General features: G+C 40.4%; 1 protein-coding gene and 1 long non-coding RNA gene across 3 annotated transcripts; both read left to right on the top strand.

Annotated features, from left to right (window-relative positions):
- The first annotated feature begins 257 nt into the window (after positions 1–257).
- Positions 258–7,375, top strand: ntpcr (nucleoside-triphosphatase, cancer-related). 2 transcript variants are annotated; one of them, XM_058058857.1, is made up of 5 exons: positions 258–332; positions 670–832; positions 923–1,025; positions 4,342–4,551; positions 6,977–7,375. In XM_058058857.1, exons 1-5 carry the CDS (start codon positions 299–301, stop codon positions 7,052–7,054), a joined length of 588 nt encoding a protein of 195 aa, XP_057914840.1. In that variant the 5' UTR covers positions 258–298; the 3' UTR covers positions 7,055–7,375. The 2 variants fall into 2 exon arrangements, with proteins under 2 accessions (XP_057914840.1, XP_057914839.1); XM_058058856.1 differs by lacking the exon at positions 258–332 and adding an exon at positions 384–486.
- Positions 7,376–10,987: 3,612 nt separating this feature from the next.
- LOC131108138 (uncharacterized) lies at positions 10,988–11,622 on the top strand. The gene is made up of 3 exons (XR_009120412.1): positions 10,988–11,163; positions 11,252–11,323; positions 11,433–11,622. It is a non-coding gene; the product is annotated as an uncharacterized LOC131108138 (long non-coding RNA).
- Positions 11,623–17,686: the final 6,064 nt, after the last annotated feature.

Below are 17,686 nucleotides of genomic sequence, written 5' to 3'. Positions count from 1 at the left end.
AAATAGTGGAATCTATTATTCTATGGAAATGTTCATGCCTGCACACAATTTTATGTCTTTCATAAATATGATTAATCTTAACACACCCCCGCTAAAATGTGAAAAAACACACATACTCACCCAAAAGTCCCGATGCTTATGATGCTATATGATCTCTAATAATAAACACTAACACGCATTTATCGTGCAGTAAAGTAACAACGAGTTCAAAGGGCTTGTTTTCAGTCGAAACTTGTGCGCATGCGCCGTCTATTTGCGGAAGTGTTGTACTGTGGCTGACGACGGCAGCGGCAAAGACATGTTCAAGCACATTTTTTTGACAGGACCTCCAGGTAACTTTTAACATCAACAGACAGCGTAATCCAAACAGCCGCTTGGAAATATTTTGTTTACCTGTCTTTGAAAAAGCCAGGCGAAAACCGCTTATGTTACTTTACTACCTAGCTATTTTTTGTGGGGCGTTTTTGGGGTTTGTTAGCAATACATGTAAGATAAAGTGACATTAATGCTGCGTTCAATTGTAAATAATACTACACAGACAAATAGAAGCGTAATAATAAAGAAAAAAATACGTACTTTTGGTTAATTGTAGTAATTAGAGTGTGTTTATCAGGATGTATTGTATGTAATGTACAATGAGTGTGTTTTCTAACAGTATTTTTTCCGCAGGTGTGGGCAAAACCACTTTGGTCCAGAAGGCTTGTGATGCTTTAGTGTCATCAGGTCATGCTTTGGAAGGCTTTTACACTGAAGAGGTCAGGGAAGGTGGTCGGCGGGTGGGGTTTGATGTGGTCACAGTAAGTGGAGAAAGAGGCCGCCTGTCCAGAATCAGGTAGCAAGAATGTCCTACTAAGCCAAATCAAACAACCTGCTCTTTCTGCTTTTGGGTTTGAGTCAGCGTCTCCTGCTTTTCACCCTGCAGAGACATTGCTGGTGCCTCTCATGGCGGACCCGAGTACACAGTTGGCCAGTATGTGGTTGATGTACCTTCATTCGAAAGCCTGACTCTCCCCCTCTTCAAGAAGGTACGTCACACAGTAAAACGCAGTTATAATTACCCTTGTCAACAGATCATAGAAAGCAAAACTCTAGCCTTTTTTTTCCCCGCCTAACAACATCAAACCTTTTGATTTTCTTAAAACTGATGGCATAATTGGAAGCCGGAGAACACATGAATTCCAGAGTGGCATTTTTAGTAGCAGTGGTGCCGTCTGGCTGTCACTGACCGTGAATAATCCTGCTTGTAAACTGAGCCCAGAGTTCCGCCTACACTTGCTGTAAAGGAAGGTGTCGTGGTGTCCATTTATCACTTGTAAATTGTCTCTGTAATCGCAGCAAACCATCATCTGTGTATATTTTGTGGCATAATAATAACACGATACGCTTCTTTCTTATGTTTTTGCAATGTGAGCATAACTGGTTGATGAAATTATTGTTCGGAATGCTGACCATTATGTAGAATTGATTAATTGTATCGGGTGTCTGTATCAGTCTCAATAAGAGGGAAGTGTATCAGTATAAATGCAGAATTATATATTTTATATATATTTATATTATATATATATGTATATATTTATATGTAGAATTGATTAGATTGATTGATTAATTTATTAGAATTGATTAATTTTATCGGATGTCTCAAGAATTTATATATACATATATATATATATATTTATATATATACAGTGAAGAAAATAAGTATTTGAACACCCTGCTATTTTGCTATTTCTCCCACTTAGAAATCATGGAGGGGTCTGAAATTTTCATCGTAGGTGCATGTCCACTGTGAGAGAGATAAACTAAAAAGAAAAATCCAGAAATCACAATGCATGATTTTTTAACAATTTATTTGTGTGATACAGCTGCAAATAAGTATTTGAACACCTGTGTATCATCTAGAATTCTGACCCTGAAAGACCTGTTAGTCTGCCCATTAGAAGTCCACCTGCACTCCATGTATCATCCTGAATCAGATGCACCTGTTTGAGGTCGTTAGCTGCATAAAGACACCTGTCCACCCCATACAATCAGTAAGACTTTAACTTGTAACATGGCGAAGACCAAAGAGCTGTCCAAAGACACCAGAGACAAAATTGTACACCTCCACAAGGCTGGAAAGGGCTACGGAGCAATTACCAAGCAGCTTGGTGAAAAAAGGTCCACTGTTGGAGCTATCATTAGAAAATGGAAGAAGCTAAACATGACGGTCAATCTCAATCGGAGTGGAGCCCCATGCAAGATATCACCTCGTGGGGTCTCAATGATTCTAAGAAAGGTGAGGAATCAGCCCAGAACTACACGACAGGACTTGGTCAATGACCTGAAAAGAGCTGGGACCACCGTTTCCAAGGTTACTGTAGGTAATACACTAAGACGTCATGATGTGAAATCATGCATGGCACGAAAGGTTCCCCTGCTTAAACCAGCACATGTCAAGGCCCGTCTTAAGTTTGCATATGACCATTTGGATGATACAGAGGAGTCATGGGAGAAAGTTTTATGGTCAGATGAGACCAAAATAGAACTTTTTGGTCATAATTCCAATAAGCGTGTTTGGAGGAAGAAGAATGAAGAGTACAATCCGAAGAACACCATCCCTACTGTGAAGCATGGGGGTGGTAGCATCATGCTTTGGGGGTGTTTTTCTGCACATGGGACAGGACGAGTGCACTGCATTAAAGAGAGGATGACTGGGGCCGTGTATTGTGAGATTTTGGGGAACAACCTCCTTCCCTCTGTCAGAGCATTGAAGATGGGTCGTGGCTGGGTCTTCCAACACGACAACGACCCGAAGCACACAGCCAGGAAAACCAAGGAGTGGCTCCGTAAGAAGCATATCAAGGTTCTAGCATGGCCCAGCCAGTCTCCAGACCTGAACCCAATCGAAAATCTTTGGAGGGAGCTCAAACTCCGTGTTTCTCAGCGACAGCCCAGAAACCTGACTGATCTAGAGAAGATCTGTGTGGAGGAGTGGGCCAAGATCCCTCCTGCAGTGTGTGCAAACCTGGTGAAAAACTACAGGAAACGTTTGACCTCTGTAATAGCAAACAAAGGCTACTGTACCAAATATTAACATTCATTTTCTCAGGTGTTCAAATACTTATTTGCAGCTGTATCACACAAATAAATTGTTAAAAAATCATGCATTGTGATTTCTGGATTTTTCTTTTTAGTTTATCTCTCTCACAGTGGACATGCACCTACGATGAAAATTTCAGACCCCTCCATGATTTCTAAGTGGGAGAAATAGCAAAATAGCAGGGTGTTCAAATACTTATTTTCTTCACTGTATGTATGTATGTATATATGTATGTATGTATGTATGTAGAATTGATTAGTTGATTTGATTAATTGATTAAATTTATTAATTGTACCGGGTGTCTCAAGAAGAGGGAAGTTATCAGTATAAATGCAGAAATATATATATAATTCTTATATATTTATTTTTCTTAAATAAGAAAAAAAATAAAATTATTATCTTAAATTTCTTATATATTTATATTTCTTATATATATACGTATATATATAAGTAGAATTGATTAATTGATTAGTTGATTATTCGATTAAATTAATTGATTAGAATTGATTAATTGTATCGGGTGTCTCAAGAAGAGGAAAGTTATCAGTATAAATGCAGAAATATATATATATATAATTCTTATATATTTATTTTTCTTATAAATAAGAAAAAATATATAAAATTATTTTCTTATAAATTTCTTATTTCTTATATATTTATATTTCTTATATATATATATAAGAAATATATATATATATATATATATATATAAACAAAATATGTATCCTTACAGAAAACAAAGATAGCATGTAAAAGTGTGGGAAAAAACACGCGTAAGTATTTTCTGACTTGTAAAATAAATAGCCAAATATTATATTAAAAAATAAAATAAAATAAAATAATGTTCCCCTATAATCAGTTAGAAATATATATAAGCCTCTTTCACACAGAGAGAATACAAAAATGGTACATCAGAGTCATCCCTGCATTCATTGGCCTATCCCATTCTCACAGAACCCAGTGAAGCATAAGTGTGTTCATGTTCGCACAGCGAATCAGATCACAGTATGAGGTGACAACGTCAGTGCCAGCATTTGGTGTCATGTCGGCGAGTGACAGTTGCTGTCAACACAACAGGACGTAGGGTGAACTTCATATTCTGTTCCAGACCTTGCGGTGTTATCCCTTCCGCACAAGTGATGTCTTGCCTATGTTACAGCTCTGATACGACCCAAGCTGCAAAATTGTCTTGTCCTTCCATTTCTTGTCGGTGCAAAACGGCGCCCATTCCTAAAAAGCATTCAATGCTAACCTTTCTTCAGGTGGGCTTAAATGACGGCGGAGGCAAGAAGGTGTTTGTCCTCGACGAGATTGGGAAAATGGAACTGTTCAGCCAGCCGTTCATCAGGGTGGTGAGACAGACACTCGACTGCTCTTCCTGCACCATCTTGGGCACCATCCCCATTCCCAAGGGCAAACCCTTAGGCCTGGTGGAAGAGGTGCGGATTAGGAGTGATGTCAGAGTCTTCACGGTGAGTACAAACACTAATACTGTACAGGACTCTCACTGGGATATGGGTCCGGAGGGAGGGGGAATATTTAGGTCACTTTTAAGAGCTTTTAAGTCCCTCAGTAGCTGTCGGACACTGTTTACACTTTATCTCACATGCTCTTATAAAGCTGCCAGTCTGTTCTGTGCAGCATGAATGCCATGGCCTGCATTATCCCTCTACTATAGCGGGATTAACTCTTAATCATGCGTGACTGATTAAACAACAAAGGATTCACTGAAATGTTGAAATAATTTATCACGGGGGACTCCGGTATGGATATTGTCATGCAGAGTACCTAGTATTTTTACTACTACACAAGGTTATGAGACTAAGTAAACACTTTTAAAGTGCTCATGACACCAAAACACATGTTCATTTTTACTGTTTTTACACTTTTCGTAGCAAGTGGAAGGCATTGGTCACTCTAATGCAGTGTTTTTCAACCTTTTCAAACCAGCTACGGCACGTTTTTTACGTTGGAAAGATTTTGCGGCACACCAATAACCAACATTATTTGCTTCTTTCAGCTTTTTCCTGATTACGGACTCGCCACAGCAGATCCTTTTGATCCGCATACAAATTTAACCAACAATGTTACAAAATGTCACCACTACCTCTCACGTGCATCACTAAGTCTATTAGAGGAACGAGGCAATCAGCTACGTGTTGCCACACGGACGAATATTGCATTGCTCTGCCAGTCTTTACACCAATGACACGCGACAATGACATAATATTTGCAGAAAATATTAATACATGTTAATTAAAAAAGTGATATTGAATAATTCCTCACGGCACACCTGACGATTTCTCACGGCACACTAGTGTGCCGCGGCACAGTTGTTGAAAATCACTGCTATAATGCTTTCTCAATTGTTATGGTCCTGTTCTGGCCGTATTTCTGTTGCCTTTTTATATTATGGCTGCTCGTTATTTTGAAAGCTTTTGCTGGAGCAGTCAATTCATACACAAAGTAATTCAAAGTGCTTTAGACACTATTCCCCTGATTTTGGCAATGTTTAGGTGGTAAAAAACTGGTAATGTTGTTGATTTAACGTGGCTGCTAAGGGTCAGATCTGAGTCCATTATTACCCTTAGATTTCTAACCTTATAATTAGGTTTAAGAAAGAGTCTAAATGTGGTTCATAACACTTTCTCTACGCTTGTGAGTACGCTTGTTCACATTTCCAGCAAACATTGAGGGACATATTGTTTGGAACCTGCCCCACAGATGGAAATAAATATTCAAAAAAACACACAACGTTCACCTGTGGAAAAGAGTGCCAAGGTGGCTGTAAGTCGATCCACTTTCCTTCTGCTAATGTAATGTAGTCAGCCTAGCAGTGGGCTAATGAAGTGTTGATCTGTAACTGGCTTGGTTATGACGCGTGAGGCAGCTAATGTGCTAAAGGGTCGTCTTTGATTGCTGCATCAATTCGAATCTTAGAAGAATAATACAGGTTTTCATGCCAAATTGCTTCCTAAACAACAATGGCTGCCAGTCGTCTTCGGCTCTGTGCTGTGTGCATGGAGCTGTCAGTGGTTATCAATGCCAGTGACACATATCATACTCATTACAACAAAGTATCAGTGAATTTTATTATTGCTTTATCGTTTTGAATCTGTCACATTGTCCGTGCATTCACAGATGTGTTTGTTTGCACCTGGCTGCCCGACATTTTTGAGGCTGTCACTCATCCTACTAGCCTATACCGCAGTCCCGTCATTTACTTGTGGCCGATTTTTTAATGTGTGTTATATCATCATCACAACACAGTACTGTATGAGAGAATGCTATTATTGTGTTATTGTTGTGGATATGTCACTTCCTTGGCTTTGTAATTCATGGCTGTGTTTGTTTGAATCTGATCCGTATTTGATAGTACAGAATGTTTATTAAGTTAGTACTTTCATTTTATTGATGTTTACAACTTTTTGGTGTCATGAGCAATTTAAGGAAAACATACTGTATGACTGGCGTAAGGTGTTTGTGGTTGTACATTTGAATAGCATACATTGATTATTGTTTATTCATTCATTTTCTACCGCTTTTCCTCACGAGGAAAATCTATCCCAGCTGCCTTCGGGCGAGAGGCGGTACACCCCGGACTGGTCGCCAGCCAATCACAGGGCACATATAGACAAACAACCATTCACACTCACATTCATACCTATGGACAATTTGGAGTCACCAATTAACCTAGCATGTTTTTGGAATGTGGGAGGAAACCGGAGTGCCCGGAGAAAACCCACGCATGCACGGGGAGAACATGCAAACTCCACACAGAGATGGCCGAGGGTGGAATTGAACCCTGGTCTCCTTGCTGCGAGGTCCGCACGCTAACCACTCGACCGCCACATTGATTATTATTCTAACAATTATTGTATTTGTTTTCTTTTTCAGGTGTCTAAGGAAAACAGAAATGCCATTCTCCAAGATATTCTATCAGCACTCCAGGAATGTTTAAAACGGCAAGGCTAACTTTGAAAATATTATACAAGTAAAATGTTTTTTGCTGCATGGTTGTGACCCAAACACCCCAAGTTTCTTGATGAGTTAGTGTGTCACATGCATTTATTTATGTATATATTTCACTTTTTGCCAAAATATATTGAATGTTGAATAATTGATCATGAGATGCAGGTTACCTTTCTCTATTGTTTGAGTTCATTTTTGAGTTGAAAAATAATTTTCATGTGGAATTTGATGGCATGCTCATTGAAATGCAATTGTTTGAAGTTCTTCACTTATTTAAAATCTGTATTTATTGGATAAAAAGACTAAAGAATAAAAGTATTTTCACAGTTGTTTACAATTACAATTACAAAAGGTTTACAATTACATGTCTTTAAATTAAACCAGTATACCTACAGTATAAGGTATGCTGCAGGTATTTGCTGATTTGTGAGTTCAGAAGTTTTTTTTTAATTTTAGAAGCTTTCCTTAATATTTTCCACCAACTAAAATTAATTCATTTTATTATATTACTAATTCATACAGATTTTTTTTGGTTTGTTTCCCGTATAGATATCATAAAAAATGAAACATGCTTTGGAACAAATAGCCTAGCAGGCATCCTGATTTTTAGAAAGGAAACTTGAGACTGAATCAACAGTGCCTCTGCTGGTTGTAGGCAGGTATTGCACCCCATTTTTACCTCAGTTGCTTCACTATTAACACTGGATTCCACATAACTGAGAGATATCAGCAATTCACCAATAAACATTATCTGTCTACACATTAGAATGCACGCTGAAATCCAAATGAATGATGTCTGCTGGGATATACAGTAAACCTCGGATATATCGGATTCAATTGTTCCCACTGGTTTTGTCCGATATAAGCGAAATCCGTTATATGCGTATACCGGAAAATGTCCGTTTTACGCATATATCGGATTTATATCCGGTATATGCGTGAATCGGATTTTATCCGTTATAAAAAGGCACTTCCTTGACTATGTTTCCAATGTACCTGGACGCGCAGGCAACGCTGCAAACGCTGCAAATGACGTCGTATAGCGGCCTGTCACGATTCGGCGAATCGGAGCGCCACGATGCGGCCATCTGATATATGCGAGGGAAATTTAATGGAAATGCATTGGAACAGGACTGGAGATTTTGTCCGAAATAGGCGAAATCCGTTATAAAAAATCCGATATATGCAATGAATTTTTATTGGAAATGCATTACAGAAAAATCGGTTCTTTTTTATCTGTCCGTTGTGAGCGAATTTCCGATATATCCGAGGTTTACTGTATTGTGCTTGCCAGGTAGTGTACTTGTAGTATTTGTAGTTAAAACATGATAACTGATAATCGGGCTTGACTGTTTGTTTTCCCAAACTTCGTTTAGGGATTTTTGTCTCTCCCCTTGTAACCATATGGTCTCAGATTACTGTCAAGGATAAATATTATTACCAAGTGAAGGATTTTGCAGTTGTCAGATTGCACTGATGTGAGATTAGTTTGCTGCTGCAGCTGAAAAGGGTTGATGGTCGCTAGAGCTGTTAAGTGTTATCTAGCTGGAGTAAGTGTTGTCAAACAGGAAAGCTTTCTGTCAACACAGAAATGTATTCTGTATATTATCTCCGTTGCTTAGCTTGGATAATATGTGGATGGATATGGATAATATTCACATGTCTAGTCGCCATATATCAAGATGTTTGACTCAAGACAGAAAACTTAATTCTCATGTGAGCTTTAAATCCAGCAGCTTGGATAGACTTTATTTATTTATTTATTTATTTTAATAGAAGCCCTCCAGTAAGGATATTTGCCTTATCCTCTAAGCGTTTTCCAGGTCATTTCAAAGTAAAAATACAATTTTGGCAATATGTTTCATATTGCTTGCGTAAGTGATGTAAGCTGTCATGCAGCCCAGCTGTGATGTGCGTCAGACAGGTTGCTGCGCCAGCATCTGCTCTGCGGCCAACCTCTGACATGGCTCTCATTGACTGGCAATCCAAAACAACTTCTCAGCTTCCATTGCAATATGACGTTGTGTGTTATTTTGGGCACACACTTTACAGGCAATTATGAGAGTCGGTGCAGGCCAAACGGTGGGAGTCGCTTCCTGTGATTGGCAGGTGATTCTTAGCACCCCGCTATAAGGGAGCAGATGGATTATGTAAGAGTGACGCAGACCTTTGCCAGGTTTATCACATGAAGGCCATTTGGATGTTCTTGATGCATCATGGTGTCATTCGCTGACATGTTGTCCATATGGTGATTATAAAGGGGTTTTTAAGTGCCAGGATATGCATTAAAGGTGTCACATCATCTGTCCATAGACTAGCATCCACGCTAATGCTGCTATTTGCCACAAAACATTCATTCATTCATTTCCAACCGCTTATCCTCACTAGTCTCGCGGTTAGACTGGAGCCTATCCCAGCTGTCTTTGGGCAAGAGGCGGGGTACACCCTGGACTGGTCGCCAGCCAATCACAGGGCACATATAGACAAACAACCATTCACACTCACATTCATACCTGGAGTCACCAATTAACTTAGCATGTTTTTGGAATGTGGGAGGAAACCGGAGTACCCGGAGAAAACTCACGAATGCACGAGGAGAACATGCAAACTCCAGGTCTCCTAGCTGCGAGGCCTGCACGCTAACCACAGCCTGCCACAAAACATGATTTTTCTTATTGTATATGCTTGTTTTTGTTTTTATTCTGACGGACAAGATACTGTAGCGGTTGTCTCTGTCCCAAAACAAGACAAATGTAGAGCTCATAGAAAGCAATCATTGAGCGGCATTGTCTGCAATAGATGTTTTTACCTGATAACGAATAAACATGTTGCCTGTCCATTGATTGCAAGACAACAAAGTGAAAATTTATGGGAACGCTTGCATTTCCATGCAAACGACAATCATTTATAAAAACGTAAGATGCAACATGCATATTTAGCAGGGGTGTCACAGGAACTCACTAGATTGAGATTTGACAGGATATCTCATTCAGAAATAAAGTCCCGTGGGCATTAGGACTACAATGATAATACGTCAATGAATCACACAATAAATTAATACAATCATTTTGTCAATACATCGCCATGTGCATGCGTGTCGATTTTCCTCCAATTAGGCAGGAAGGGAGTAGACTTTGTGGATCGGTTCCATGACATAGAACAACACAAAGGAGTGATCAAGCATGCAGTCTAGTGCAGGGGTCGGCAACCCAAAATGTGGAAAGAGCCATATTGGACCAAAAAAAATGTGTCTGCAGCCACAAAAAATTAAAAGCCTTATAATGAAGGCAACACATGCTGTATGTATCTATATTATGTATATATATATTATGTCTGTATATATTATGTATATGTATCTATATTAGCCTACTATCAAAATGACTAAGTTGGCTACAAATACATAATGAACCTTCATGATTACATGCTTATTTTCCCTGCAGCTCATCCTGTAGGGAATGACGCACCACGTGACTACACTGTTGTAGATGCCGCCTCAAGTTTAACTTCATTACAATATTAATAAATTACGTTTCATTGCTTTGATGAAATTAAAGAAATGCAATAAAGAAATCCGATTTTTTTATGTAATTTTTATTTGAGGATTCAAAAAAACAACAACATGGAACGTGGATAACGTGCCCCTTGTCTGGGCAATAAAACGCAGCCTACATTTATAAAAATAAAACAGCTGCCTTTTGAAAAGGCAAAATATATACAATTAAATTAATACAGGTTAAGTTAGATTTCTGTGTAAATGCCAAGCAAGTCGGTGCAAGGGCAAAACGCAGCAGCTTTTGACACGCAACCAACGTCCCGTGTTAACTTGTCAGGTAGGTCGATAGATGAATAAAGTATCTACCTAACCAACGTAGCTATCCTCGCCTTAACTTGTCAGTGTTATTCAACTCCGAACCGGAGTAAAGGCGACCTGACTTCAGCAGAGAAGGGAAATGTTACTTGTTGCTTCCAACCAACTTTATTTTAACATTCCAGCCGCGAGGCATTTCACACCGGACAAACTTCCGGGTTCAAAGGTCATGCACGTTCATATATATATAGCTGTCCAAGGCAAATGCCTGTAACACTCGGCCCGAGCAACGAAACACAATATCGTAAGTGTCATTACAAATATATACTGACGATTTTTTTTATCACTTTATAATAACAGCTACTTTGTTACTAAATATATACCTATGACAGGATTGTGTTCTTACCCGTTTAATGTGACTTCTGTTTTCGGACATGACTGGTCAGCTTCTCAACATCGGGCATGTAAGATGATTGCAATGAATGCAAATGATTGGGTCCAAGAAACGTTTGATCCTCTGTTCTCCTCTGTTATTTTTCTCTTTTTCCATTTGGGATCTATGGCCCATCACAGAGCCGCCGGTTTGTTTACAACAGCCACCTGCCTGGCATCCCGCCCTGCTGATAGAAACGTGTGTCGCAGGCTATGACGCAAATCTTTGTTGACAGAAATGTTGAAATATAATATTTACTCTACACATTTCTACAGCATTGGAAAACGTTAAGAATGTTTGTGTCATGTTTGTCCTCCTACTGAAACCATATTAAAACAAAAAATATATTTCCCTCCCCCATCTTTTTCCATTTTCAAACATTATTCAGGGCTGCACGGCAGCCGAGTAGTTAGCGCGCAGACCTCACAGCTAGGAGACCAGGGTTCAATTCCACCCTCGGGCATCTCTGTGTGGAGTTTGCATGTTCTCCCCGTGCATGCGTGGGTTTTCTCCGGGTACTCCGGTTTCCTCCCACATTCCAAAAACATGCTAGGTTAATTGGCGACTCCAAATTGTCCATAGGTATGAATGTGAGTGTGAATGGTTGTTTGTCTATATGTGCCCTGTGATTGGCTGGCGACCAGTCCAGGGTGTACCCCGCCTCTCGCCCGAAGACAGCTGGGATAGGCTCCAGCTCCCCGTGACCCCCCCCCCCCCCCCCCCCCTGTGAAAAGCAGTAGAAAATGAATGAATGAATGACCACTGTCCTAGTGGGAGGAGGCGGGGCCGGTAATATACACATGGGGGGCAGAAGAGTGTAGCCTCACGAAAAGCAATGCAAGGTAATGTAATGTAGTATAAATTGAATTAGTAGAGACTAGTAAACCTGTCTCGTTCTGTTTTTTGTAGACCCAAGCTTGTGTATTGTCTCGTCTTGTGGTCTTTCCACCTGAATTATCAACACCACAAGTGATTATTGTACAAATGTCCCAGTTGGATACACTTTCAGTGGATGTGAAAGCATTAATATACCCTGAGCTCGGGCAGCGTTGTGCTGAAATGCATATGACGGGTCTAAATATCCATATCTCCCAGATACAGTCACACCAAATCTGTGAGACAGATGTCTGTCTGCCTCCCCCCTTCTTCTTTTATCCCTCCATACATAGAGCGTATAGAAAAATTCAAGGAGCTTAGAGACAATCCAGGACAAAAGGGAGCTGGCTGTGGGGAGGGATGATGGTGGGGGGAGCTTGAAGACATTGCTCTCTCTATGGATATTATGTTTGTGCATCTAGCCCAGGCTGTATCAAGGACGCTGAAGTACTGTGGAAATGGTCTTAAGCCACTTTGTGCTTTGTTGCTTAAATGGCCTTTTTCACAGCAGTAATTTTTCATCTAGTGAAATAGAAGTAAGAGTTCGCAGAAAGTACTAACCTGATTTTCACTTAGAAAAGAGTAGTGCATGTGGTAAGGAGGAACCCATTAAATATTGGTGAGAATCTGGATAAAGGCACTAGAAATAATAATCACACATTTTCATGTAACTACAACAATATGTTGTGTTGGTGTAACCACCCATCTGTTCATTATCTTACCAGGAACCAGGAACTGGCCTGAAACATGAGTATGGTGCTCCATAACTAGCGACACTGGTGGATTTTGCAAGCTTTTAACTGCATTTTAGTGGCTAATTACTTCCAACAATGCATATAAAGGGCCTTATTGCATTACCAACCATTACTTTGAGCATTACCTTAGCACTGCAGGAAGTCATCAAGTCATCCATGGCATGTCTCACAGTGAAAAAAGTGCTCCTCCCATTCCGTGTGGAAGTGGTAGCTTTTTGGCTTCTCAAGTTTACAAGAAATACATTTGAAACTAACCGGTTAGCTCACTAGCTAGCGGCCATTTTGAGTTCCTGCCGCATACAAGTTGAGCAATGTGCTTAAGCAGAGAACAATTCATTCATTCATTTCATTCATTTTCCTCACAAGGGTCGCGGGGGGTGCTGGAGCCTATACCAGCTGTCTTCAGGCGAGAGGCGAGGTACACCCAGGCCTGGTCGCCAGCCAATCACAGGGCACATATAGACAAACAACCATTCACACTCACATTCATACCTATGGACAATTTGGAGTCACCAATTAACCTAGCATGTTTTTGGAATGTGGGAGGAAACTGGAGTACCCGGAGACAAACCCACGCGTGCACGGGGAGAACATGCAAACTCCACACAGAGATAGCCGAGGGTGGAATTGAACTCTAACCACTAGACCACCGTGCCGCCATGCAGAGAACAATATGGGTGTTATTTCATATCTACAGGGCTCTAGGAAGGTTTTCTGTGCTCTAATTATGAAAATATTGAATGTATTTACATTGTGGTCGAGTCTGGAACCGATTAACCGCTACAAACAAGGGACTGTTTAGCTCTGCAAATGGTGAAATACACGATTGACGTAGCCTGCATCAAGCTGTCAAACAGAAACCATTGAAGTTTTAAAGACTAGAGTTGATTCTCGCGGCAATACGGGACAAAGTGTGTTCCCTGTCAGCGTAATACGGGTGTTGGGAACCCTTCATGACATGAATTGCAATGATGCCTATGCATGGCAATCAATTTTGGTGATCGGCTAGGAAAGGCATTTATTAGCATATGCTAATCATGTTTTTTCATGGAAATCGACTGATACTAATCGGTGGCTGACCCATTGCAGCATCCCTCGCTTGAACACATCAAACCTTATCACACTACGATGCCCAAAGCCTGTTTCTGTCACTTTGGTTTTTAGTCATAAAATTTGTCAAATTTAACTTTGTACATTATCTTCGAATCTCTGCTTGGGCATCTGTGTGGGGTTTGCATGTTTGCATGTTGCACTTTTACGCAGATGGTTAACCACTATTATCCATAAGTGGTTAATCAGTATTCCAGACTATTGTAGCCCACTCTCTGTGCGGGGAATCCGGTTTCCTCCCACATTCCAAAAACATGCTAGGTTAATTGGCGACTCCAAATTGTCCATAGGTATGAATGTGAGTGTGAATGGTTGTTTGTCTATATGTGCCCTGTGATTGGCTGGCGACATCTACATAACTTCATGTTATTGTCTAAGGAAAGATTCCTATGAAATCTAAATCAGGGGTCTCAAACACGCGGCCCGCAGGCCAAATGTGGCCCGCAGGACACTAGTTTGAGGCCCCCGCCTTGATATGAAAGTTTAATGTTAGTGCGGCCCGCGCAAGTTTGATATGGATGCTGTATGGTATCATGTACCCAGAAAAAATTATTACGTTTGATTAATGTTCATGTTAAAGGTTAAATAACTGTTAATAGTTATCCTCCCTATCCGTGTGGAAGTGGTAAGTTTTTGGCTATTTAAGTTTAAAGGAAATAACTTGAAGGCTACCGTTTAGGTTGCTAGCTCTCTAGTTTGCAAGTTAGCATGTGTCTCAAGACCCTGCAGTTGCGCAATATGTTGTAAATAAAAAGAGTATAAATGTGACTATAGTCGTGTTTTGTCATGTCTACAGGGCTCTAATAATGCTTTGTTCATTTTAATCTGAAAAAAATAATTTGTCTACCCACCAACTATATGTGGTTTCTTAAGTTTTTATTATTTGCCGTTTTATTATTATTATTATATTTATTTATTACTGATTGATTGATTTTCTTTATTCTTGATTTTTTTTTTTTCTTATTTTGTGCAGAAAAATAAAAATTAAGATATTTGAGAACAGTGGAATGTTTTATCAGAGCTTTTATTGTAGAAAATCGGAACCAAAGCACTGAAAATGTTTGTATATTTTTTTGTTTTTAATAAATGCGTTTTTGTTTTTTTTTTGGAAAACCTGATGCGGCCCAGCCTTGCCCAGACCCTAGCTCCAGTGGCCCCCAGGTAAATTGAGTTTGAGACCCCTGATCTAAACAAATTGGAGTTTGTCTCCAAATTGTGTATACTTTCATAGCACAGCGACAATATGATTCTTGAAGCCGTTGGTCAAAAGGTTCCCATGAGGTTCAAAGAAGGACATTTCTGTTAGTCCAAAGATGGATGGAAAAGTCACATGACTTGTGCCTATAGCAGCGCCTGACTTATTTTAAGACCGTAAGAGCTAAAGCTTCTTAGAAGGAACACATGGAAAGAAGTCAATATGAGCATGTACAAGGCATGTGACTTTTCACTGTTTTCCAACAGCCAGTCACTTGGATCCCCCATACACCTTTAAAAAGCACTTTTTCTTCAGCTCAGCGTGCTAATGAGCAACGCCACGGTTGACTGGCCTTGACAGGTGGGCAGTTAATGTCAAGACTGTGAAATGAATGTCATTGGATCTGGCTTCTTAACCACTATTCCATCCCGCTTCCCCATCCTCATGATTCTTAAACCACTCTTCTCTTTTTTACATCATTTTAACTGCCCACCCCCGAGGGCTGCGAGGCGTGTTGGGTTTCAAACAAAACTCCACCTTTGCATCTCAGTTCAAAGCTTGAGCGTGAAATCAACACATCCCCTCCGCTTAATAATTCATAAAATACTTCCCTTGCAAAACAAATCAACATGCAACCTTTAAACCACCAGAAGAGACCCGATAACACTTCCTTGGTGGGTCTTTGTGGAAAAGCAAAGCCCAATCAATACGTTGTGGAGTTGTATTTTGTGTTGCATTCATCCCTCACTTCACTATGTTACTGTTCAGTTCAAAGGGTGTTGACGCACCAGTGAAATGCATTATACAGTCAACTGTGTCACTGAGGGGGAGGGGTGAACCCCCCCACACCCCCTGCAGCAGTGGCTGAAGTGATGAGAAATGTCAGCGGATCACACAGAGGTTAAAAGTTCAGTGAAAGGATACAAAGATTAGGGCCGTGCCGATCAATCGATGGGGTCGAGTCCCCTTTAGGATGTGGATGTCATTTCAAACCTGACACCAATTAAACTGAACAATCATTTTCTCTAATGTTGAATGTAGGGATTGACCGATATGGTTTTTTTCCGGCCGATGCCGATACCGATTTTTTTCCATCACCCTTAGCCGATGGCCGATTTTGCTTGGGCCGATATTTGTAGCCGATACTGCTTTTGCTTCCTCAATTTATATAAAAAAATGACAATGATAGGGCGGCACGGCGGTCTAGTGGTTAGCGCGCAGACCTCACAGCTAGGAGACCAGGGTTCAATTCCACCCTCGGCCATCTCTGTGTGGAGTTTGCATGTTCTCCCCGTGCATGCGTGGGTTTTCTCCGGGTACTCCGGTTTCCTCCCACATTCCAAAAACATGCTAGGTTAATTGGCGAATCCAAATTGTCCATAGGTATGAATGTGAGTGTGAATGGTTGTTTGTCTATATGTGCCCTGTGATTGGCTGGCGACCAGTCCAGGGTGTACCCCGCCTCTCGCCCAAAGACAGCTGGGATAGGCTCCAGCACCCCCGCGACCCTCGTGAGGAAAAGCGGTAGAAAATGAATGAATGAATGAATATTATTATAGCTGAAAATCGACCCGTTAACATAAGAGGTGATACCAGAAAGCTAACACAAGAGGAAGGTTAAACAAATATTTATTGAAATGTAAACACTGAACACATAAGGATTCAGCTTTCTTAAACACACATTTAAACGGAATTATCAACTTTAAAAGGAATAAATATTCAACCATGTGCAAAACATTTGTGTCGTAGTTTAAGTTTTATCTAGCGTCGATGTGATGACTGTGATGCCTGTCTGTAAATCATGTGGCGGAAAAATATATTGGCGAACCCTCGTGTGTATTGGCCGATACCGATTCAAGTAAAGAACGCAAATGTCGGCCCGATGTATCGGTCGATCCTTAGTTGAATATTAATGTGAAACTTTACCAAGACATTTCAAACATCCCCATGCTTCCAGCTTCTAACTAAAGTCCCATAAACCCATGACTGGGTGTGTTTGGTGTGAAAAGACCTTCAATCCCCTCTTTCAGGTCCAGCATCATAGACCGAAGTGCTGATTCTGTATGTGAACCGTCCCAACCTTGCCTGAGAGTACATGGAGAGAACATAACTCGTGTGGACATGTTCCTGTATACATTGAACAAGCTGTACTGCGTGTGGTTGAGTCATGCATGCAACTCAGTGCAGACTCGGTAATGACTCACATATTGCTGACCTGCGATGATGGATGCTTCCGAGACACGAATTTGGCAAATTTGGATTAAAAAAAATGCAGGCGCTTGTTTTGTTTCAAATGTGTGTTTCTGTACGTGCATATACTGTACATACGTGCCACATCTGCAGTATCTTGGCTGTGCTATGTGAAACTGACAGGTGAAGCGGTTGTTGGTAATAATAGTCATCAATTTGTTCAAGAACGTCCAACAAAAACAGAGGCAATTTTTCCCATAGGAAATCA

Source organism: Doryrhamphus excisus, chromosome 20, assembly GCF_030265055.1.
Source record: "Doryrhamphus excisus isolate RoL2022-K1 chromosome 20, RoL_Dexc_1.0, whole genome shotgun sequence".
Taxonomy (NCBI): Eukaryota; Metazoa; Chordata; class Actinopteri; order Syngnathiformes; family Syngnathidae; genus Doryrhamphus; species Doryrhamphus excisus.
Note: the sequence above shows the minus strand (reverse complement) of the source record. Positions and strands in the feature narration are given on the sequence as shown.

Coding starts and splice junctions, on each gene's coding strand:
- ntpcr (XM_058058856.1), top strand. CDS start 426: ATGTTACTTTACTACCTAGCTATTTTTTGTGGGGCGTTTTTGGGGTTT. Junction 1,026..4,341: donor CTCTCCCCCTCTTCAAGAAG/GTACGTCACACA, acceptor ACCTTTCTTCAG/GTGGGCTTAAATGACGGCGG. Junction 4,552..6,976: donor GTGATGTCAGAGTCTTCACG/GTGAGTACAAAC, acceptor TTTCTTTTTCAG/GTGTCTAAGGAAAACAGAAA.